General features: G+C 42.8%; 2 protein-coding genes across 2 annotated transcripts; both read right to left on the bottom strand.

The window, feature by feature from the left end:
- Positions 1–1,259: 1,259 nt before the first annotated feature.
- LOC106993220 (mammaglobin-B-like) lies at positions 1,260–2,722 on the bottom strand. The gene is made up of 2 exons (XM_015113999.2): positions 2,668–2,722; positions 1,260–1,396 (listed from the first exon to the last, which is right to left on the bottom strand). The coding sequence occupies exons 1-2, from the start codon at positions 2,720–2,722 to the stop codon at positions 1,260–1,262; spliced, it is 192 nt and encodes a 63-aa protein (XP_014969485.2).
- Positions 2,723–15,184: 12,462 nt separating this feature from the next.
- Positions 15,185–17,949, bottom strand: SCGB1D4 (secretoglobin family 1D member 4). The gene is made up of 3 exons (XM_015114001.3): positions 17,793–17,949; positions 16,374–16,561; positions 15,185–15,329 (listed from the first exon to the last, which is right to left on the bottom strand). The coding sequence occupies exons 1-3, from the start codon at positions 17,845–17,847 to the stop codon at positions 15,300–15,302; spliced, it is 273 nt and encodes a 90-aa protein (XP_014969487.1). The 5' UTR covers positions 17,848–17,949; the 3' UTR covers positions 15,185–15,299.
- Positions 17,950–25,826: the final 7,877 nt, after the last annotated feature.

Below are 25,826 nucleotides of genomic sequence, written 5' to 3'. Positions count from 1 at the left end.
GAGAAATACTGTAACAGTCTGACACACTCCATCGTTACCTTAATGAGCTGCAAAATATTGTACGACAAGCTCATTGTGGACTAGAGAATGATGAGTCTTATATGGATATTTTAAGAAAAAAATGATCTTACCATATTTTTGGTATATCTCTAGATTTTCTATCATGGAATATTTTAATTGGAATTTTTGACATATTAACTAAATGATTAAAAAAATTCTATAAACAATGTGTACTTATAAATACACAGAAATACTCATTGTTATAACCACCGACTTTTGTTTTGAAAAATTCTGGCACTCATACTGTTTAACACCTATGATCTGCATTTCCTTTTCCATGAGGTGGTTAATTAAATGGTACCTGATTTCCAATCATGTATACTAAGAAATCTTGGTTGCCTGGACATCAAATTTAAATTCTTTACATTAGGATATATAGAAGTTGCACAAACGGTATTTTCTGCACTCCATAAAAGAAGTATAAGGAAGATTTTACTGCTTGTTTTTGTGAAAGAGGAAAATTTTTGTGTTAGTTGTTCTTGCAAATGAGTGGCTCCTTAAAAATCATATATTTTCTTTTGATAGAAAATCTGTGTGTGTCTGTCCCTGTGTGTGTGTGTGTCTATGTGAGTGTATTTGTGTGTTTCTGTCTGTGTGAGAATGGACTGGGGAGGTGAGGGTTAGATTTGCCATTTCTGGATCTTTCTTTTCTCTCTTTTGCCGTTTCCATTTATCACTTACAAAGGATTCTTAAAGTGTAGTGGCAAAGCACCCTAAGGAAAAACTTTAATTAACTGATATATAAAGAAAGCTTTTTGGCCAGGTACAGTAGCTCACACCTGTAATCCCAGCACTTTGGGAGGCTGAAGCGGGTAGATCACGAGGTCAAGAGAACAAGACCATCCTGGCTAACACGGTGAAACCTCATCTCTACTAAGAATGCTAAAAGTTAGCCAGGCGAGTTGGCATGCGCCTGTAGTCCCAGCTACTCGGAGGCTGAGGCAGGAAAATGGTGTGAACCCAGGAGGTGGAGCTTGCAGTGAGCCAAGATCACGCCACTGCATTCCAGCTTGGGCGACAGAGTGAGACTCCGTCTGAAAAAGAAAAGAAAAAAGAAAGAAAGAAAGCTTCTTAATAGTTGCTTAATATTCTTGGTGAGACATTTAGAGCCCACTTTTCAAAGGCACATTAAAAGAAACACTAAATTACCATCATCACTCCAAAACTGTTCAGAGTTTTACTTGACTGGTTGAGGAGCACTACTTAAGTTCCCCTACAACCTCTGCAGTGGCATCACTGTCTATGAACTCCTGTAAAAATTGTGTGTATTCTGGTATAGACACTTCAGGATTGAGGGTCTTTGCAACCACATCCTCCAGCAGTTGGCAGCCAGAACCTAGGAAAAAGGCACAAGAACATGAGCCATCACCAGAGGCGTGAACCCGTGTTGGGTATGAGCTGTGAGACTGGTCATCTTCTTACCTCCCAGGAGAGACTAAGCTTCAGAAAGATTATGGTGCAGGGTGTCAGGTTCTCAATTATTGGAGCATAAACTCAGGCTTTGCAAATTCTCCCAAGATCCCAAGCCCAGAGAAGCCCAATGTCTTGTATTCTTGATGAAGAGGACCTTTGCGAAATAAGGTGCTCTCACTGGAGAGCCACAGCAAAACTGCTTGGCCTTTCTTGGTTCAAAGTCATGCAATGCTTCTCTGTTATCATTTCCAGCATCAAGTAGGGGTCCCAAGGATTTCAGATGAATGGTTCTAGGATATTGTTCATTAGCTCTGTTAACTCTTAACAGCATCAACAAGGAATGTGAAATAGAACTTTTGCTCATGCAGGTATCTGAGGTGCTGGCCCCCATGGGGGTGGAAAGAGTGCAGGACTTGGATTCTCATGAGCTGTCTGTGCTCTGGGCTCTGCTGTTTTCTGTTTAGTTGACTGTGAGCTTGTCAGATTTTCACCCATCTGCATGTACTTTGGGAACAAATGAGGCAGGGTGTGTGAATAAGCTTTGTGACTTGCGTAAGCCAGGCCACATACGGGACCTATTAGCACTGATTGTGGCTGCCAGGTCTTTTTCCTCTCACTGGATCTTCAGTGCTGGAAGGAGACCCCATGGGGTGTGAGTTCTCCCCAACAGTCTGCCTTGAGACTAAAAAACTTGGGAGTGAAAGGGCATCCCAGGAGGGCTGGGATGAGAACAAGAGTGAGCCCCACAGGGTGAAAGACGCTGGGTCACACTCTGCAGCCTGGTCCTCTGTCCTGGCAGGTTTCCAACTTTCTTCTACATTCAAGGTTACCAGTGATTATTTTGTGGTTCGTAGATGCAGATGTGATCAGGCCTTCATATTTCTCTCTCTCTTGCCCCACTGAAATAGCTAATTCCAATATTCAATCCTGAGACTTATCCTGGTTTCTGTGGTCACTGTGTATGGTGGAACACTGAGTACCATGAGACACTGCATGCAGCTCCAATGCAGGGGACAGCCCAGGACAGAGCTGCCTGCATGATTGTCTGAAATTATGAGGATCCTAAGGCCCATTACACCCAGACCCTTTGTACTGGGGCTGACCTGTGCTGGGTGTTGAGAACCAGGTGCTCTTCCACAGGGGCCTAGGCAATAACCCCTATCCCAGGGAAAATCCTCTTTGCACAGAATTCACCTGCATAGTGATTTAGGGGGAGGGCAGCCAGCCTGAGGACCATCAGCAGCTTCATGGTGAGGCAGCTGCTGATGGTGTTCAGTCATGTGTGGCAGGGATCAAGGAATTTGCTGTTGAGGTGTGCACCCAACACTGCTCTATTCATTCTCCAGGTAGGTACTTTAATTATACCTAGTAATGAGGCAATGAGTCAACCTGGCATGGGACTAGGAGACAAAAGGGTGCACCAAGGGGACCCCCAACCATCCTGTGATCTGTGTTTAATAACCAGATCTTCCCTCCGACACAGCCTACCAAAATGAGAAGGAACAAGATAAACAATTCTGGTAATATAACAAGACAAGGCTCTTTAACACCCCCAAAATGTCACAGTAGCTCACCAGAAATGGATCCACATCAAGAATTTTCTGATTTCTCTGGAAAAGAATGCAGAGGTTCGATCATTAAGCTAATCAAGGAGTTACCAGAAAAAAAGTGCAGTCCAATTTAAGGAAATTTAAAAATATATAAGATATAAGGGAAGAAAACTTCAGTGAAATAGGTAGCATAAATAAAAAACAACCACAACTTCAGGAAATAAAGGACACACTTAGAGAAATGCAAAATGTATTGGAAAGTCTCAGCAATAGAATCGAACAAGCAGAATAAAGAACTTCAGAGCTCAAAGGCAAGGTTTTCAAATTAACCCAATCCAACAAAGACAAAAAAAAAATTTTTTTTAATAAACAAAGCCTCCAAGAAGTTTGGGATTATGTTAAATGACCAAACCTAAGAATAATTGGCATTACTGGCAAAGAAGAGAAATCTAAAGGTTTGGGAAACATATTTGGGGGAATAATCGAGGAAAACTTCCCCAGCCTTGCTATAGACCTAGACATCCAAATACAAGAAGCTCAAAAACCACTTGGGAAATTCTTTGCAAAAAGATAATTTCCTAGGTACATTGCCACCTGGTTATCTAAAGCCAAGACAAAGAAAAGAATCTTAAGAGCTGTGAGGCAAAAGCACTAGATAACCTATAATGGAAAACTTATCTGATTAACAGCAGTTTCTCAGCAGAAACTATACAAACTAGACGGGATTGGGGCCTATCTTCAGCCTCCTTAAACAAAACAATTATCAGCCAAAAATTTTGTATCCAGCAAAACTAAACTTCATAACAAATGCTGAGAGAATTTGCCACTACCAGACCAGCAATATGAGAATGGGTAAAGACAGCTTTAAATCTTGAAACAAATCTTGGAAACACATCAAAACAGAACCTCTTTAAAGCATAAATTTCACAGGACCTATAAAACAAAAATACAGTTTAAAAAAACAAGGTATACAGGCAACAAATACTATGATGAATGGAATAGTACCTCACATCACAATACTAATATTGAATGTAAATATCCTAAATGCTGTGCTTAAAATATACAGAATTGCAGAATGGATAAGAATTCACCAACCAACTGTCTGCTGCTTTCAAGAGACTCACCTATTACTTAACAACTCATGTAAACTTAAAGTAAAAAGGTGGAAAAAGACATTCCATACAAGTGGACACCAAAGCAAGCAAGACTAGCTGTTCTTATTTCAGAGGAAACAAACTTTAAGGCAACAGCAGTTAAACAAGACAAATAGGGACATTATATAATGATAAAAGGTCTTGTCCAACAGAAAAATGTCACCATTCTAAATAAATGTGCACCTAACACTGGAGTTCTCAAATTTATAAAACAATTACTACTACATCTAAGAAATGGAATAGACAGCAACACAATAATAGTGGCGGACTTCAATATTCCACTGAAAGCACTAGACAGGTCATCAAGACAGAAAGTCAACAAAGAAACAATGGATTTAAACTGTACCCTGGGATTCCTTAAAGAAAACAGAGAAGGTGCCAGACTCCCTTTTGGGGAGAAACTTTTTATCTTTATGGAACCCCAATGGTGTAAACAAACAAGTTTCTCTCAGATCTTAAACTGCTTACTATTGTATTGTGTTACCTGATTTTTTTACTAAAACAGTTATAATAGCAGAGGCTACTCTTGAGTTTTTAAGGGAGAGTGTAATTTAGACACTTAGAAATGTCTCTGTTTAAAAAAATTCTTTTTCAAGTGCATTGTAAAAGCAACACATACTAGCCTCATACTAATTCTCCTTTTTTGGAGACCCAGGTTGAACCCTGAAGTGTCAGCTTTGCCTAGAGTTCAAAGATCCAGTTAAGAGATAGGTAGTGCCTATCTAAATAAAACTGGTCTCCTTATACAATTCTATGATATATTTCTATAATTTTTGTTTGATTTGGCATCCATTTTTAATCCTCCTCTAGCAGAAACAGACTCTCTCTGTACTTTGAGATATAAATTTTGATACCTGATTTTTCACCTAATAGTTACCTTAACATGCAGATTTAGGGCTATCTCACTGACAATTGCCTAGGGTAATAAAATAAGTTATCAAGAAATGGGAAGTCTTAAATAGGAGACAAAATAGAGGTCTTATGAATCTGTGAAATTCACTTCTATCTACATGTCTAATACATCTTTGTATTTATGTGTCCTGTATAAGATGTCTCACTACTAAAAATGTGTAAAAGAGTTCCAGTTAATTGCTTTTAAAAATAACTTAAAAGGGAGGCTCAAAGATGGCCGAACAGGAACAGCCCCAGTCTACAGCTCCCAACATGAGTGATGCAGAAGACGAGTGATTTCTGCATTTCCAACTGAGGCCAGGTTCATCTCAGTGGGGCTTGTTGGACAGTGGGTGCAGGACAGTGAGTGCAGCCCATGGACCGTAAGCCAAAGTAGGGCAAGGCATCATCTCACCCAGCAAGGTCAAGGGCTTGGGGAATTCCCTTTCCTAGCCAAGGGAAGCCATGACAGACAGCACCTGGAAAATTGGGTTACTCCCACTCTAATACTGTACTTTTCCAAAGGTCTTAACAAATGGCACACCAGGAGATTATATCCCATGCCTGCCTCAGAGGGTCCCACACCCACGGAGCCTTGCGCACTGCCAGCACGGCAGTCTGAGATCAAACTGTAGGTTGGCAGTGAGACTGGGGAGGGATGCCCACCATTGCTGAGGCTTGAGTAGGTAAACAAGGTGGCTGGGAAGCTCGAACTGGGTGGAGCCCACCACAGCTCAAGGAGGCCTGCCTGCCTCTGTAGATGCTACCTCTCAGGGCAGGGCATAGCTGAACAAAAGGCAGCATAAATTTCTACAGTCTTAAACATCCCTGTCTGACAGATTTGAAGAGAGTAGTGGTTTGCCCAGCACATAGTTTGAGATCTGAGAATGAACAGACTGCCTCTCAAGTGGGTTCCTGAACCCCCAGTAGCCTAACTTGGAGGCACCTCATACAGCCGAGTGCCCCTCTGAGACGAAGCTTCCAGAGGAAGGATCAGGCAGCAACATTTCCCGTTCTGCAATATTTGTGGTTCTGCAGCCTCTGCTGGTGATACCTAGGCAAACAGGGTCTGGAGTGGACCTCCAGCAAACTCCAACAGACCTGTAGCTGAGGGACCTGACTGTTAGAAGGAAAACTAACAAACAGAAAGGATATCCACACCAAAACCACATCTGTACATCACCATCATCAAAGACCAAAGGTAGATAAAACCACAAAGATGGGGAGAAACCAGAGCAGAAAATCTGAAAATTCTAAAAATCAGAGCACCTCTTCTCCTCCAAAGGAATGCAGCTCCTCACCAGCAAAAGAACAAAGCTTGATTGAGAATGACTTTGATGAGTTGAGAGAAGAAGGCTTCAGAAGATCTGTAACAACAAACTTCTTTGAGTTAAAGGAGGATGTTCGAACCCATTGGAAAGAAGCTAAAAACCTTGAAAAAATAGTGGACGAATGACTAACTAGAATAAACAACATACACAGAAGACCTTAGATGACCTGATGGAGCTGAAAAACCATGGCATGAGAACTATGTGACACATGCACAAGCATCAGTAGCCGATTTGATTAACTGGAAGAAAGGGTATCAGTGATTGAAGATCAAATGAATGAAATGAAGCAAGAAGAGAAGTGTAGAGAAAAAAGAGGAAAAAGAAATGAACAAAACCTCCAAGAAATATGGGACTATGTGAAAAAACCAAATCTACGTCTGATTGGTGTACCAGAAAGTGACAGGAAGAATGAAACCAAGTTGGAAAACACTCTTATTATCCAGGGGAACTTCCCCAACCTAGCAAGGCAGACCAACATTCAAATTCAGGAAATACAGAGGACACCACAAAGATACTCCTCGAGAAGAGCAAATCAAAGACACCTAATTATCAGATTCACTAAAGTTGAAATGAAGGAAAAAATGTTAAGGGCAGCCAGAGAGAAAGGTCAGGTTACCCACAAAGGGAAGCCCATAAGACTAACAGCAGATCTCTCAGCAGAAATTCTACAAGCCAGAAGAGAGTGGGGGTCAATATTCAACCTTCTTAAAGAAAAGAATTTTCAACCCAGAATTTCATATCCAGCCAAACTAAGTTTCATAAGTGAAGGAGAAATAAAATCCTTTACAGAGAAGCAAATGCTGAGAGATTTTGTCACTACCAGGCCTGCCTAACCAGAGCTTCTGAAGGAAGCACTAAACATGGAAAGGAACAACTGGTACCAGCCACTGCAAAAACATGCCAAATTGTAAAGACCATTGATGCTAGGAAGAAACTGTATCAACTAATGAGCAAAATAATCAGCTAACATCATAATGACAGGATCAACTTCACACATAACAATATTAACCTTAAATGTAAATGGGCTAAGTGCTCCAATTAAAAGACACAGACTGGTAAATTGGATAAAAAGTCAAGAACCATCAGTGTGCTGTATTCAGGAGACCCATCTCACATGCAGAGACACACATTGGCTCAAAATAAAGAGATGGAGGAAAATCTACCAAGCAAATGGAAAACAATAAAAAAGGAGAGGTTGCAATCCTAGTCTCTGATAAAGCAGACTTTAAACCAACAAAGATCAGAAGAGACAAAGAAGGCCATTACATAATGGTAAAGGGGTCAATTCAACAAGAAGAGCTAACTATCCTAAATATATATGCACCCAATACAAGAGCACCCACATTCATAAAGCAAGTTCTTAGAGACCTACAAAGAGACTTAGACTCCCACACAATAATAATGGCAGACCTTCACATCCCACTGTCAACTAGACAGATCAACAAGACAGAAAGTTGACAAAGATATCCAGGAATTGAACTCAGCTCTGCACCAAGTGGACCTAATAGACATCTACAGAACTCTCCACCCCAAATCAACAGAATATACATTCTTCTCAGCACCACATCGCACTTATTCTAAAATTGGCAACATAGTTGGAAGTAAAGCACTCCTCAGCAAATGTAAAAGAACAGAAATTATAACAAACTGTCTCTCAGACCACAGTGCAATCAAACTAGAACTCAGGATTAAGAAACTCACTCAAAACCACTCAACTACATAGAAACTGAACAACCTGCTCCTGAATGACTACTGGGCACATAACGAACTGAAGGCAAAAATAAAGATGTTCTTTGAAACCAATGAGAACAAAGACACAACATACCAGAATCTCTGGGACACATTTAAAGCAGCGTATAGAGGGAAATTTATAGCACTAAATGCCCACAAGAGAAGGCAGGAAATATTTGAAATTGACACCCTAACATCACAACTAAAAGAACTAGAGAAGCAAGAACAAACACATTCAAACGCTAGCAGAAGGCAAGAAATAACTAAGGTCAGAGCAGAACTGAAGGAGATAGAGACATAAAATACCCTTCAAAAAAATCAATGAATCCAGGAGCTGGTTTTTTGAAAAGATCAACAAAATTGATAGACTGCTAGCAAGACTAATAAAGAAGAAAACAGAGAAGAATCAAATACATGCAATAAAAAATGATAAAGGGAATATCACCACTGATCCCACAGAAATATAAACTACCATCAGAGAATACTATAAACACCTCTACACATATAAACTAGAAAATCTAGAAGAAATGGATAAATTCCTGGACACATACACTCTCCCAAGACTAAACCAGGAAGAAGTTGAATCCCTGAATAGACCAATAACAGGCTCAGAAATTGAGGCAATAATTAATAGCCTACCAACCAAAAAAAGTCCAGGACCAGATGGATTCACAGCCGAATTCTACCAGAGGTACAAGGAGGAGCTAGTACCATTCCTTCTGAAACTATTCCAATCAATAAAAAAAGAAGGAATCCTCCCTAACTCATTTTATGAGGCCAGCATCATCCTGATACCAAAGCCTGGCAGAGACACAACAAAAAAAGAGAATTTTACACCAATATCCCTGATGAATATTGATGCAAACGTCCTCAACAAAATACTGGCAAACCGAATCCAGCAACACATCAAAAAGCTTATCCACCATATTCAAATTGGATTCATCCCTGGGATGCAAGGCTGGTTCAATGTACACAAATCAAGAAATGTAATCCATCATATAAACAGAAGCAAAGACAAAAACCACATGATTATCTCAATCGATGCAGAAAAGGCCTTTGACAAAATTCAACACCTCTTCATGCCAAAAACTCTCAATAAACTAAGTATTGATGAGACGTATCTCAAAATAATAAGAGCTATTTATGACAAACCCACAGTCAATATCATACTGAATGGGCAAATACTGGAAGCATTCCCTTTGAAAACTGGCACAAGACAGGGTTGCCCTCTCTCACCACTCCTATTCAATATCGTGTTGGCAGTTCTGGCCAGGGCAATCGGGCAGGAGAAAGAAATAAAGGGTATTCAATTAGGAAAGAGGAAGTCAAATTGTCCCTGTTTGCAGATGGCATGATTGTATATTTAGAAAACCCCACCATCTCAGCCCAAAATCTTCTTAAACTGATAAGCAACTTCAGCAAAGTCTCAGGATACAAAATCAATCTGCAAAATTCACAGGCATTTCTATACACCAATAACAGACAAACAGAGAGCCAAATCACGAGTGAACTCCCATTCACAATTGCTTCAAAGAGAGTAAAATACCTAGGAATCCAACTTACAAGGGATGTGAAGGACTTCTTCAAGGAGAACTACAAACCACTGCTTAACAAAATAAAAGAGGACACAAACAAATGGAAGAACATTCCATGCTCATGGATAGGAAGAATCAATATCCTGAAAATGGCCATACTGCCCAAAGTAATTTATAGATTCAATGCCATCCCCATCAAGCTACCAATGACTTTCTTCGCGGAACTGGAAAAAACTACTTTAAAGTTCATGTGGAACCAAAAAAGAGCCCACATTGCCAAGACAATCCTAAGCCAAAAGAACAAAGCTGGAGACATCACACTACCTGACTTCAAACTATACTACAAATCTACAGTAACCAAAATATCATGGTACTGGTACCAAAACAGATATATAGACCAATAGAACAGAACAGAGACCTCAGAAATACTACTACACATCTACAACCATCTGATCTTTGACAAATCTGAAGAAAACGAGAAATGGGGAAAGGATTCCCTATTTAATAAATGGTGCTGGGGAAACTGGCTAGCCACATGTAGAAAGCTGAAACTGGATCCCTCCTTACACCTTACACAAAAATTAATTCAAGATAGATTAAAGACTTAAATGTCAGACCTAAAACCATAAAAATCCTAGAAGAAAACCTAGGCAATACCGCTCAGGACATAGGCATGGGCAAGGATTTCATGACTAAGACACCAAAAGCAATGGCAACAAAAGCCAAAATTGAGAACTGGAATCTAATTAAACTAAAGAGCTTCTGCACAGCAAAAGAAACTATCATCAGAGTGAACAGGCAACCTACAGAATGGGAGAAGATTTTTGCAATCTACCCATCTGATAAAGGGCTAATATCCAGAATCTACAAAGAACTCAAACAAATTTACAAGAAAAAAAAATCAAACAACCCCATAAAATGTGGGCAAAGCATATGAACAGACACTTCTCAAAAGAAGACATTTATGCAGCCAACAGACACATTTAAAAATGCTTACCATTTACGGCCATCAGAGAAATGCAAATAGAAACTACAATGAGATACCATCTCACACCAGTTAGAATGGCAATCATTAAAGTCAGGAAACAACAGATGCTGGAGAGGATGTGGAGAAATAGGAACACTTTTACACTGTTGGTGGGACTGTAAACTACTTCAACCATCATGGAAGGCAGTGTGGCGATTCCTCAAGGATCTAGAACTAGAAATACCATTTGACCCAGCCATCCTATTACTGGGTATATACCCAAAGGATTATAAATCATACATCATGCTGCTATAAAGACACATGCACATATATGTTTATTGCGGCACTATTCACAATAGCAAAGACTTGGAACCAACCCAAATGTCCATAACCGATAGACTGGATTAAGAAAATGTGGCACATATACACCATGGAATACTATGCAGCCATATAAAAGCATGAGTTCATGCCCTTTGTAGGGACATGGATGAAGCTGGAAACCATCATTCCGAGCAAACTGTGACAAGGACAGAAAACCAAACGCCGCATATTCTCACTCATAGGTGGGAATTGAACAATGAGAACACTTGGACACAGGATAGGGAACATCACACACCGGAGCCTGCCGTGGGGTGAGGGGAGGGGGTAGAGATAGCATTAGGAGATACACCTAATGTAAATGACGAGTTGATGGATGCAGCACACCAACATGGCACATGTATACATATGTAACAAACCTGCATGTTGTGCACACGTACCCTAGAACTTAAAGTATAATAAATAAGTAAATATAAATAAATAAATAAATAAGCAATGACTAAATCAAGACTTCATATTCAGAATATTAAGCTTGTCATAAAGTGTAGGATGGATCATAGGGAGAAGACACTGGAGAAAAAGTGCCTAGGCAGTGATTGATAATATTTATCCAGAGGGCAAATTATGAGACTCTACTTAGCTCAGTGGTCATGAGAGACACCTGAAGAAATAAAGTCAAGAGACCCTGCATGAGTCAATCCTACATCCTTGGTAAATCTCATTCTCAGGTTTTTGAACTAGATGTTCTTCAAAATTAGCACTATCATTAGCAAAGAAGAAATCCAGGATGTCAATCAATGAGCACATAGACACCGAGAAAGCTGACTATGAGATGCTGGCAGGTCTAGGAAGGCATTTCTAGGGATAAAATACAAGCCCAGCTCCCCTGCAGTTACGTTCCTCCTCCCTCTCAGAGAGCAACGGTCCTTGCATTCTTTTATTGTGTTGTCGTTTCATGAAACTTGTCATTTCAATCATTTTTAAGTGTACAATTATGTGGCCTTCAGTGTATTCTTGATATTGTCACACTATACATTTCTAGGAAATTCTCATTCCAAACAGAAACTCTGTACTCCTTAACAATGACTTTGATACCCTCTTCTCCCTGTCTCAGCCCGAGTGGTCTTGCTGGATCCCACTTCACACTCTTTTAACAGAATCTCTGAAAGGAAAATGTTACCATATGTGACATGAATGTGATTAGCTTCGAATGATGAGAAGCGTGAGCACCTTGTGACCCCCAGGCTTCAAAGGCTATGGAAGTAGCTAAGGTAGCGGCCCTAAGCAACAGCCCTGGTGATGTCAGGAGTCCTGCAAGTATCATGGGGGAATCCTGCACCAGCTACTGCCTCCCCAGGTCACTGGATGACTGCCCCTATAGAAGAGAGAAGTGAGAGAATGAGGACTCTACTTATACACAGATTCATGTGTTCCAGACAGAGCCTGGGCATCACCTGCTTTTGACAGCTTCCCAGTGGATTCCAAAATAGAGCCAGGATTAAGGGGCCCTGGGTAGGCATTTCTCATTCTCATATTCATTAGTGGAAACAATCTCGGACCTTCCTGGGTACTAGTGAGGACTAAAAAACAAATGAAAAATGTTCCAGCAAGATGCATGCTGGGGTGTTCAATAAATAGAAATTTTTATTAATTGTAAGCAATAGAGTAATAATTTCTAAGGTATGTTGAGTGCTTTATAGTATTAATTTATATAATGTATTCTCACAACAATGCTATGACATGCATTCTATTTCACAGGAAAATAAATGGATGATAAAAAAGGATGTCTATGCATGTGGGTGCATGTGTGTATAAAGATGTAATGTAAGGTGTGAGCATCCAAGGGGGCCTCACAGAGAAGGAGACATGTGAAGTGCATTCTATGGATGGGGTGGTCAAACGTCTGAGGCAGGTAAGTCTATAAAGTCAAAGGAAAACCTATATGTCTTGGTGTAAGGATGTGACTCATGTGATGCATAAGAAATGAGACATAGGCCGGGCGCGGTGGCTCACGCCTGTAATCCCAGCACTTTGGGAGGCCGAGGCGGGCGGATCACAAGGTCAAGAGATCGAGACCACGGTGAAACCCCGTCTCTACTAAAAATACAAAAAATTAGCCGGGCGCGGTTGTGGGCGCCTGTAGTCCCAGCTACTCGGGAGGCTGAGGCAGGAGAATGGCGTGAACCCGGGAGGCGGAGCTTGCAGTGAGCTGAGATCCGGCCACTGCACTCCAGCCTGGGCGACAGAGCGAGACTCCGTCTCAAAAAAAAAAAAAAAAAAAAAAAAAGAAATGAGACATAAACAACTATGGCTGAGGACAGAGCACCCAGGAAAACAGAAGATGAGGAGACAGGGCTCCCAGGAGCAGGGTCTTGGAAGTCCTCATGTGGAACACAAGGCTATGGATGTGTTCCTCCAGCAGTGGTTCCTCTCTGGGGTTCTCAGAATGTAGCCTGAGCTCTGTGAATCCTTGTGTCTGTCTGTGAATCCTTGTGCCTGTCCATGCACAGTGTGTAGGCTAAACTGGTCTTGAGTTTCACACACTTAGGTTCTATTTTTTTAAGTGTAAATATTTTCTGGCAGTATTAAAATACAAATTTCTTTTAAAAGCAATGTTTAATAATAGCTACTCTTATCTACTCTTTTCTCAGTTGTATAACAATAGCTATTATCATATAAACATGAGTTTAGGGTAAAAAATGACTTCCCTTACTTGAAACCCTTGAGAATACGTGTGCTCTGGTTGTTTAGGGTTGTTGAAAGAGGATAGGACCGTGTTTCAGTTTTGGGAGGCTCACATTGGCATGAATAAGGAGGATTTCTCACAGGAAGGGCTCACAGAGGCTGGGAAACAGTTGAGGAGACCTTAATCTGAGTTGAGTTTGGAAGGACTCAGACAAGACTGTTAGGTGGCTGTGTGATGGGAAAGAAGGGACTCGTGGAGGTGATGCTGTGGCCATGGAGTGAACAGAACTTAGTGTGCGGTGAGGAGTCAGGAGGGAGGGAAGCTGTAGTTGGCTGATTTATGCCTCCATCTCCCAAAAGATATCCACATTCTAATCCCTAGAATCTGTGAATGGCCCATTGCAAGAAGAAAAACCATGGTGTAGACGTGATTCAGTTAAGGATCTTGAGATGGGGACATTATTCTGCATAATCTGGTGCTTCCTAACCCCAACCCCTGTATTTTGTAATTAAAAGTCAGAGGTGGATTTCACATGGAAAGGAAAGGAGATGGGAATGTATTATGGAGGCAGAGGTTGGAGTGATGTGGCCACAGGACCAGGATGGTCAGCAGCCCAGAAGCCAGAAGCAGCCCTTAGTGAACTCATCCTGAAAGCCCCTAGAAGGAACAGAGCCCTGCTGCCCCCTGACCTCCCCACAGTGATATCAGTATTGGGCTTCTGACCTCCAGAGGTACAAGAGAATCAGTTGTTTTAAGTCACCAAGTTTTCGGAGGTTTCTTGCAGCAGCCACAGGACACCAAGCCAGGAACCTGTGGCGTCTCCCTGTGTCCTGGTCAGGGGACTTGCTGGCTGGGTGCATTAGCCTGGATGGGCTCATGGAAGGGAGAGCAGGCTGGGGGCAGACCCTGTGCTCAGTTTTACATCCTGCTCCTGAAATGACTGTGGAGTGCGCCCTGGGAGCTGTCCAGTTGGCAGGGGTGCTGGTCTCTGTAGCTCTTGGGAGAGCTTGAGGAAGGAAGCATTTGCCTCAGGTGCTGGTGAGTGATGCAGAGAGTGAGGAGTGCTCTTGAGTGTGGAGAGTAAAACAATGTGAACTCCAGGTTGAAACCTGGAGATGCCCCCAAACTGTGATAAACGGAAAATAAAGTATACCTGGACATGACAGGAGAGAAAGCATAGTGCAGAGAGAGCACCAAGCAGGCTGGCTGTGCGTCTGAGGGGACATCAAACTAGGGCTAGGGCTGCTGCTAGTGGAAACCATGTGCCTGGACACCAAGGTAGGCTGGGAGATCCCTCAGTCCAAGACCAGCAGGACCATTGTAATTCCTGTTTTTCTATTGCCATGGTTTTCATTCACGAACGCAGGATGGGAAATCTGTAAGGAATGCAGGATGATTTCTGCAAATATTTCCTTCTGGGATGCTTGCATTCAGGCCCCAGAATGCTGGTTACTCTAGAGTTAATTATCAGCCACAGCAAAAGGCCACTCCCCTGTGGAAACCACCCTCGACTCAAGGCCCGAGACTGCAGGATCATAACAAGACCAGTGGAGATGTGCAGGGCAAGCGATTTATTAAAGCAACATGTTGAAACCTTTACAATTTTTAGTGAAGATCAGGGTATCGTTGAAAGACTGGAAACCGGGTTGAGCGTTTTTACATGTCACACACCACATTTTACCGCTATTTTCAGCTGAAATCGGAAACAAAAAAGGAAGAAAGGTGAGGTCAGTCATGCTGCTGCTGGTGATGATAGGCTAACATCAAAGAGGACAGTGGGATTTTGCTCCTAATGGCAATTGGAAAGGCAGAGGCAAGAACTCAGTTTGGGAAACTGAGGCCTAGACCTGGTGGCCTTACAATACCCATTCTGGTGAGAAAGCAGCCTTTCCCCACGAGACCAATAGACCTGGGAAGACCTAGGAGTTAGGTCCAGGGTTTTCATGGAGGGGGAGGGGAGGGGTTGACAGTGCAGCCAGAGGTTGTTGTCTGGGCTGTCCCAGGATTGTGGAGTCTCCTGATCCCTGTAATGGGGGAACCAGGGCTCTGAAGCCAGGCAGGGCAGGGAGGGCCTCTGGGAAACACGCCTTCCAGGAGACTCCAGCCTTCCCATGGGAGAATTCTGCCTGGCAGCCAAGGGTCTTATCAGGCCTGACCCTGCCGCATCTATGGGTATTTGCAGCCAAACCTCAGGACAGCAATCCAGAAGCAGCCAGGCTGAGAGGGCCCTGAAATCTCTGATTTCTTGAGAAAGACTTAGTGAGAACGTCCCCCTTCCATGGCATTGCAGGAGGTAGAGCAGTGAAAACGTCTTGGCCCACTGGCTGTGGTCAGGACAGTGTCATGGATGAGGAGTGGATAGTGGGCCCTGCGGAGCTGCGGGGGGCTCCTGGCTCTGCAGAAGCTGCAGAGGAGCCCAGTTCACCAGCACCCTGTCTGGGAGGCCCGGCTCTAGGTCCCCCCAAGCCTTCTCTCCCCGTTCAAGTCTCCCACACTCCCCGGGACATTCCACAGTGACTGTGTCCACTGCGTGAGGGTAGGTTGGCCCAGGAAAGCTCCCAGCAGGGAGGCGGCCGTGCTTGGCCCTTCACCATCCCTGCCTGGGCCCTAGCTCACTCCCCATGTCCTCAGCACACTCTGGGGACACAGTATCTAGGCAGGCCTCCTGAGGAGAAACATGCAGGAGGCTGTGTGCAGCAGTTTAATTCTGCCTCTGCATAAAGGAGAAAGAAATTACCAAGGCTTTTTCAATGCGAAGTCGATCACTCAAAGGTATCTGATCCGTGCAGTGCTTCACTTGCAACTTGGCTGCAAGAGCTTCCGGAGGTGGAATAAATTTGGCAACTTGTAACTTTAACAGATCGTCACTTAAGAAGAGGAAGCCTGTGATCTCAGAAGCAAGAGCTGGGCAGACAAGAGCATTGGCTGCAGCACAAAAATAAATATATTGTTGATGTTAGGAAAGTCAGTTTTTCTCTCATGGCTCCCTGATGCTACACCAGACAGGATCCCCTGGGTTCTATGTTTCTATACCATTACTGTGCTGATGACAATACCAGAAATTCCAGGTGTGAATTTCCCAAGGTCACACAACAAAGGTAAGAGCTTCATATCCTCAGCTAGACTTCTTTTTCTTTTTTTGAGACAGGGTCACCCAGACTGGAATGTAGTGGCACAGTCTCGGCTCACTGCAGCCTCAATGTCCTGGGCTCAAGCGATCCTCCCTCAGCCCCCAAAGTAACTGAGACCACAGGTGCATGCCACCATGCCCAGCTAATTTTTGTGGACTTGTTTCTTTTTTTATAGATGGCGTTCGCCATGTTGCCCAGGCTGGTGTCAAATTCCTGAGCTCAAGTGATCTGCCCACCATGACCTCCCAAAGTGCTAAGATTACACAAATGAGACACCATGCCTGGCCCACAACTTGACTCTTGACAACCATAACTTTACTCCATTCTCATAGCCACTCCTGGAAGAAGCTTTAATCACCAGTGATAGGAGGCGGCTCAGAGAGGGTGAGCATTGTGCCCAAGATCAAGGGGTGGGAAGTGTCGAAGCCCAGATTCACCCCAGACCTCACATTACATCATCTGACACAGATCCCATTCAGAAGTGAAGCTCAGGCAGAAGAATTCCTAACATTTGCCTGCATTGATTTTTCTATAAAACTCCCTAGATACTGGGGATTACAAGAAATAGCTCTAAGCAGCCGGACTCAGTGGCTCACGCCTGTAATCCCAGCACTTTAGGAGGCCAAGGCGGGCAGATCATCTGAGGTCGGGAGTTCGAGACCTGCCTGACCAACATGGAGAAACCCCATCTCTACTAAAAATACAAAATCAGCCAGGCATGGTGGCACATGCCTGTAATCCCAGTTACTCAGGAAGGCTGAGGCAGGAGAATCACTTGAACCCAGGAGGCGGAGGTTGCAGTGAGCCCAGATCGTGCCACTGCACTCCAGCCTGGGCAACAAGAGCGAAACTCAGTCTCAAAAAAACAAAAAAGAAGAAGAAGAAATCGCTTTAAGCTTTATGAATCTTATTTAACAAGCACAGAAAAGGGTCTGGAATTTTGTTTGGTTTTGTGCAGGTGCTCTCATGCTCAGAGGAGGGTACGTCCCAGGGGCTGGTGCTGGACTCATGACTGATGTACTCACCCTGGTAGCAGGAAAGGGCCAGCGAGACCAGCAGGAGACACACCAACAGCCTCATGGTGGCTTATTCTGCTGTGAGCTCAGCTTTCACAAACGATGAGTGATTTGGATTCGACTCCAGGAGCCTGTGTAGTCGTGGAGCCCAGGGCTATTTGTACCCAGGGAGCCTGGCTGGTCCTGCCCACTGGGGCACCTGGTAAGTCACGAGGCCTGGCTCCCAGCCTGCCCTTCCAAGCCAGGGCTGCTGCCATCCATCAATGTGACCTCCTTAGGAATCTCTGCATCCAAGTGAGGCAGAGCACAAGACAGTAGCCCTGTGGGAACTCTGCTCTGTGCTCCAGGTGAGTGTTCAGGCACATCTGGAAATATTCCTGGGATTCTCAATTTCCTTATGAGCTTTTGCTGATTAGTTCTTTTTATCTTTGTAGCAGTGCAAGGGCACAGGTGAGTTCTGACTTTGGAAGGCACAGGAAGCTGGAAGGCTGTGTTCTAGTTATGGGAGAGCAGGGACATAAGGAGACCCTGCTTTGATCCCCCTGCATGTCTGACAACCAGCCAGGCTTGTTTCAGTTGCACCTTGGGCAAGTCTAGTCCTTCCCCTCAGCCCATTCCATCACCACCATGTTCACTGCATAGGTACCTAAAACATAGTTGAATACATCCCACCTGTAGAAGATTTCCTGAGGAAAAACATCTGCTGCACCTGTTCTGTAGCCTGCCTCCCTCCCAAATCTGAGTCTTGTTTATAGGTGCAGTTATATATGTGGCCAAGATTCACATTTTCTATCTATAAAAAGCAAGCTTTCTGTGATGTGTAGTCACCCACATCTTATCTTAGGGCTGATCTGATGATTAAGTAACCCAACTCTTTTTCTCAAGAGCTTTTGGAGTGTCCAGAGCTAATCATGCATCAGAGAGGTATTGAGAGTTCTTTGCTCTGGGGCTCTAGGCTGGGAAGATAATGGAAGGGAAGAGACAGATGAACAGGGTGGGTGGTCACTTCCCCCTAACCCCTAGGCTCAAGTTTTCCATTTCAAACCTAGCTGTGCTGCCTGGGCCAATCCCATTTTTAATGGAAAGTGAAGGAAGCTCCCAGATAAAGCAATACACACTCCCCTTCCCTCCCATTGTGATGCCTTCATGTGGTGTCAGTAGGTAACCACCAGAAATTTCTCTCTTAAATAAACTTACATGTGAGAGGAGTCACAGCCCAGGCCATAACTTTCCATTCTCAGCTATGCAATCAAATCACTTGGAGCTTTTAAGATATACTGACCCCACAGGCTTCTCTCTCTGGTGATTTTGATTCAGTAGCATAGGGGTAAATCCCTCATTTCTGTACTGTTTAAACTGCTCTGGTGTTTCTCACAGACAGCAGGGCTGAGAACCAGCCAGGAAAACCTTTAAGAAGGGAGGGGACCTTACGGGTTGTGTCATGAAAGACACATGGTCAGGTCTGGTTGAGTCCAAGCTGAGGGCAGTGGTGGATCTCACTTCCATCACACAGGATGACGAGGGAATCCCTGAATCAGCCCTGCTAACACAAAGGAGGGGGAGGGTTGGTGGTGAGGCTCGTGGCTATGAGGGTTCAGATCCTCATTTATGGGCTCCTGGACCTTAGGAAAAGTATTGAGTTTATGTAACCCCAGTTTTCTTATTTGTCAAAGTAGGCTACTAATGGTGCCTACATCACTGGGTTGATAGATGATCAAATGGGTGTGTTCATGGATATGTGTGTGTGTGTTTAAAATATACCAAGTTCTGGTACATAGTAGTTCTCAATCAATGTAAACTGCCATTATCTTGTCCCATTTGTCATATATGTCATGGTTTGCCAGTCGTTCCGAGTTTAGAGCACAGCCAAAATCCACAAAATCACCTACTTGCAGAACTACACGGACACCTAGATACACCATTTCTCTCGGATATAAATGGAAAAAGAAACCCAGCTCATGGTCTCAGAGTCTACAGACCCATGAATATGGGCTTCAGGACTGAGGCCTCTTTTGCAGCAGACGGGTCTGTGAGGCATCCACCCTATTTGTGGATGAGAGCTTATCCTCGCTCAGGCTTGGCATTCACTTTCTTATCTGTACAGTCCATTGGAAAGGATGTGTATCTCTGAGAGAGGATTGTTTGCATGTACTTTTATTTATTTATTTATCTACTTATTTATTTATTTATTTTGAGGCGGAGTCTCGCTCTGTTGCCCAGGCTGGAGTGCAGTGGCATGATCTCGGCTCACTGCAAACTCCGCCTCCCAGGTTCACACCATTCTCCTGCCTCAGACTCCCAAGTAGCTGGGACTACAGGCGCCCGCCACCTCGCCCGGCTAATGTGTGTGTGTGTGTGTGTGTGTGTGTGTGTGTGTGTGTGTGTGTGTTTAGTAGAGATGGAGTTTCACCATGTTAGCCAGGACGGTTTCGATCTCCTGACCTTGTGATCCACCCGCCTCGGCCTCCCAAATTGCTGGGATTACAGGCGTGAGCCACCACGCCCGGCCTTGCATGTACTTTTATTAGTCCTACCACAGTTAACACCTATGCAGGGTTTTTTTTTGTTTTCATCATTGATGCTTTTTATGGCTCCCTCCTTTTTATATAATTGACTCAAGATTTTAGTTTATTCTTTCCATCCATGGCCATTGTTGCCTGACCCTGATGACTTGGTCAGTGCTCCCGTTTATAGACTCTGCTAGAACCATGCACGTCTCATTTGCAGCAATCTCAAGGCTGTTGTATTACAAATGTGTAATCATTTCATTGATGCACATTTTTCTTGACTGTTAGCTCCATAATCAGAGGGTCAGTATCCGGTTTTGTTCATCCTGGCTTAGCACAGTGGCTGGCATGGAGAAGATCAGCAAGGCATCTTTTAACAAATGAATGATAAATTTATGAATCAACAAACTACTAAATGGGTGATGGTCATGGTTAGTGTAAATGAATGCTCATGGGGCCGGTTTTCTGTAGGCAGTTGAGGGTGAAAGGTGAGTAGCATGGTGGTGACTGTGAAAAAAACTCATTGGTTTTCGACATCACTAGAGAGAACAGCGGTAAGAGGATGGTGCTGCACCAACCAGCCAACCCCTAATCTTCTAGTGCAAGCCAAGACTTAAACAATTTCAGGAAAATTTAATATCAATTCACCAAGCTCTACATCCACTAATAGGAACTCCCCTTTAGTTTCTCTTCCAACTAGGAGCATCACAGCTTCTGAGTTTCCAGGGTCATAGCAGTAGAGCAGCCCGTGGGGATTATTCCTCTCCCTCTCCTCAGCCATGAGCAGAGTGCTCCAGGGAAACACAGGGGAGGCATGGAATGTTCTGGGTGAAGGCATCGAGATGTGAGGCTTGGAATACAGAGTAGTGTATCTAAGTCCTGCTCAGGGACATATAGCATTTGATTCACAGAACAAAACAAAATGTGGAAGAAGTCCAAGGAAAAGCATGAGAGAAGTTGACACGGCATAAACCAAGTGGCTTGTGAGGGACTTCAGATAGCCAGGTGAACCTGAAACAGACAGGTGCACATGGTAGAACAGGGAGGGGTTTGTGGCTGGAGAACAAGATGGGGCAAATGGAGGGGAACTTGCACATTCCTCTGTGGGTCATGACAGCAGAATGGGTGGGAGAGGTGAGACACCTTCAGATTTTGTTACCCCACTGATCTTTTTTTTTTGACGTTTTCAAATCTCAGGTCAAAATAACATAGATTTTCATACCCAATAGGATAACTATTATAAAACAGACAAACAAGCAAACTAAGAATTTTTAAAATAACATTGAAACAAGGATGAACAGAGGTAGCAATTCTTGTGCACTCTTGCTGGGAATGTAAAATAGTGCAACCACCATGGAAGATCATGGCCTCTCAAATTAAAATAGAAAATATCATAGGATCAAGGAATTTCTCCTCTCATGATATAGCCAGGAGAACTGGAATCAGGATCTTGTAGAGATCTTGTATACGCATGTCTTTTTTTTTTTTTTTTTTTTTTTTTTTTTTTTTTTGAGACGGAGTCTCGCGCTGTCACCCAGGCTGGAGTGCAGTGGCCGGATCTCAGCTCACTGCAAGCTCCGCCCCCCGGGTTCACGCCATTCTCGTGCCTCAGCCTCCCGAGTAGCTGGGACTACGGGCGCCCGCCACCTCGCCCGGCTAGTTTTTTGTATTTTTTAGTAGAGACGGGGTTTCACCGTGTTAACCAGGATGGTCTCGATCTCCCGACCTCGTGATCCGCCCGTCTTGGCCTCCCAAAGTGCTGGGATTACAGGCTTGAGCCACCGCGCCCGGCCACGCATGTCTTTAAGGATGCTATTCACATTAGTCAGGAGGGGGAACCAACCCAGTGTTTATCCCCAGATGAATGGATGAAGCAAATCTAGGTATTCATGGAGTGGAATCTTTTTTGTTGTTGTTGTTGTTGTTTTGAGACGGAGTCTCGCTCTCACCCAGGCTGGAGTGCAGTGGCGCAATCTCGGCTCACTGCAAGCTCCACCTCCCGGGTTCACGCCATTCTCCTGCCTCAGCCTCCCATGTAGCTGGGACCACAGGTGCCTGCCACCATGCCCGGCTAATTTTTTGTATTTTTAGTAGAGACGGGGTTCCACCGTGTTAGCCAGGATGGTGTCAATCTCCTGACCTCGTGATCCTCCTGCCTCGGCCTCCCAAAGTGCTGGGATTATAGGTGTGAGCCACTGCACCCGGCCTCATGGAGTGGAATCTTATTCAGACTTAAAAGAAAAGAAAATTCAGACACAGACTGTAGAGTTCAATATAGATGAACTAGAGTACATTGTGCTATATGAAATAATCCAGTCACAAAAACAAATATAGTATGATTCCACTTATGTGTGGTATCTACAGTAGCCAAATTCATACAAACAGAAATTAGAATAGTGGTTTCCAGAGGCAGGAGGAAAAAAGATATTGGGAGTTGGTGTTTAATGATACACAGTTTCAGTTTCAAGAAAAACAAGTTTCTGGAGATTAATTGTACAACAAAGTGAATATACTTAATACTACTCAGGTGCACACCAAGAAATGCTTAAAATGATACACTTTACATTTGGGTATCACAATGAAATAATTTTAAATCACCTGAGTTTGAAGTCAAAATTATACCTTCCAAGCACCTGAATTCTGAGTTCCCTACTTCTGTAAATTCAAAACCAAGAGGGCCTTCAGCACATTCTCTTTCCTAAGCCTGTTCTTTCTATTGACTCATCCATTCTGCAAACAAACCATTATTTATCCTTGAGCACACAAACATTGGCTTGGTTTCGTAGAATAGAATGTTCCATGACAATCCAGTCACCAGACTTACAGTGAGCTCATTCTATTTGGAAACATACAGGTCCTGCGGTTTGCAAAACCTTTTGTAGCTAATGAGAATAGTGCTAATGAAGACTAACAATAGTTTTTAGTTTCTATGTCCATACCTGCAAAACACAATTTATTATATTCACATCCTTGTTACCAATGTATAAGATATAAGCTGTTCTATTTCCAATATTATAGTTGAGACAACTGACTTACAGAAAATAAGAAAGTTGTCTACAGTTGCACAGTCTGAAAGCAAGAAGGTCTGGCTCAGGCACTGATGGTGTGTGAGCTGTGAAGTAACAAAGTGGTCCTCTCAGTCCATACATCTGGCAGTGGTCACGTGTGAGGTGGGCTAGATGTGGATACAGATTAATTTCTATATTTGCTGCTCCTTGTATTTCACTTTTTGACTCTAATGAGTTCTTCTAATCAATGATATCTCACACTAGCTCCTTCATTTAGTTCATTTCCTTTTTTCTTCTTTTCCTTTTAAAGAAAAAGATTCTATACTGACAACTCCAAATGCTGGCAGGATGAGGAGCAACAGGAACTCTAATTCATTGACTGGTGGGAATGTCAATGGTACAACAATTTGGAAGACAGTATGGCAGGTTATTACTAAAGTGAGCATATTGTCATTATCAGTTCCAGTAAGTGTGCTCCTTGACATTGAACTAAATTAGTTAAAATTTTTTTTCCATTAAAAAAATGTGGACACGGATATTCATAGCAGCTTGCGTGAAAATTGTCAAAACTGGGAAGCAACTGAGAAGCGCTTTAACAGGTGCAGGAATTATTACACTTTGGCACATACAGATGGTGGAACATGATTCACCACCAAGAAGAAATGAGTTATTATGCCATGAAAAGGTAAAGAGGAATCTCAAATGGATATGGCTAAATGAAAGAAGACAATCTGAAAAGGTGACCTACTATAGATTCCAACCATATGACATTCTGAAAAACAAATATGGAAGCAAAGATCAAAGATCAGCATAGGTTATTGGGGAGGGAAACACGAAAAGAGAGAGCACAAAGGATTTTTAGGGCAGGGAAATAATTCTGAATTCCTTTTTTTAAAATTTTTTGTTTCCATAGGCTTTTGAGGAACAGGTGGTCTTTGGTTACATGAGTAAGTTCTTTAGTGGTAATTCGCGAGATTTTAACGCAACCATCAACAGAGTAGTATACACGGAACCCAATTTGAAGTATTTTATCCTTCACCCCCTCCCATCCTTTCCCCCGAGTCCTCAAAGTCTTTTGTATCATTCTTATGCCTTTGCATCCTCATTGCTTAGCTCCCACTTATGAGTGAGAGTATACAATGTTTGGTTTTCCATTCCTGAGTGACTTTACTCAGCAGAATAATCTCCAGTTCCATCCAGGTTGCTGCAAATGCCGTTAATTTGTTCTTTTTTATGGCTGAGTAGTATTCCATGGTGTGTGTGTATATATTTTATATACATATATCACAATTTCTTTATCCGCTCACTGATTGGTAGGAATTTGGGCTGGTTCCATATTTTTGCAACACAAATTGTACTGCTATAAACATACATGTGCAAATATATTTTCATATAATGACTTCTTTTACTCTGGGTGAATACAGCCAGTAATAAGATTGTGGGATTAAATGTTAGTTCTACTTTTAATTCTTTAAAGAATCTCCATACTGTTTTCCATAGTGGTGGTACTAGTTTACATTCCCACCAGCACTGTAAAAGCGTTCCCTTTGTATTGCATCTATGCCAACATCTATTATTTTTTTATTTCTTGATTCTGGCCATTATTGTGGGAGTAATGTGGTATCGCATTGTGGTTTTGATTTGCGTTTCCCTGATCAGTAGTGATTTTGAGCATTTTTTCATATGTTTGTTGGCCATGTATATACCTTATTTTGAGAACTGTTGATTCATGTCCTGAGCCTACTTTTTGATGGGATTGTTCGGTTTTTTTTCTTGCTAATTTGTTTGGGTTCCTTGTAAATTCTGGATGTTAGTCTTTTGTCAGGTGTATAGATTGTGAAGATTTTCTCCCACTCTGTGGGTTGTCTGTTTACTCTGCTGACTGTGCCTTTTGCCATGTAAAACTCTTCAGTTTAATTAGGTCCCAGCTATTTATCTTTGTTTTATTGCATTTGCTTTTGGGTTCTTGGTCATAAAATCTTCGCCTAAGCCAATCTCTAGAAGGGTTTTTCTGATATTATCATCTAGAATTTTTATAGTTTCAGGCCTTAGGTTTAAATCCTTGATTAATCTTGAGTTGATTTTTGTATAAGGTGAGAGATGAGGACCCAGTTTCTTTTCCCTACATGTGGCCTGCAATTATCCCAGCACCATTTGTTGAATAAAGTGTCCTATGACAGTATATACAAGTCATTACACATTTCTCAGAATTTATAGAATGTAGGACAGTGAGAGTGAACCTTAATATAAACTATGCCCTTCAGATGAAAATAATGAGTCAAGGTGAGTTCATCAATTATGTATGTCACTCTGGATTAGGCTGTGAATAACAAGGGAGGCTATGCCTGTGGAGGTGCAGAGGTTAGATGTGGACTCTATTTTCTACTCAATTTTTGGTAAACCTGAAAGTGCTCTAAAGCATACTCTTTCAGAAAAAAAAGAACGATACAATTTGTAAAAAGTATTCCTGTCACACAAGAAGAAAAATTCTTATTGAAAAAATCTGGGCCAGGCGCAGTGGCTCAAGC

Source organism: Macaca mulatta, chromosome 14 (assembly GCF_049350105.2).
Source record: "Macaca mulatta isolate MMU2019108-1 chromosome 14, T2T-MMU8v2.0, whole genome shotgun sequence".
NCBI classification, from domain to species: Eukaryota; Metazoa; Chordata; class Mammalia; order Primates; family Cercopithecidae; genus Macaca; species Macaca mulatta.
Note: the sequence above shows the minus strand (reverse complement) of the source record. Positions and strands in the feature narration are given on the sequence as shown.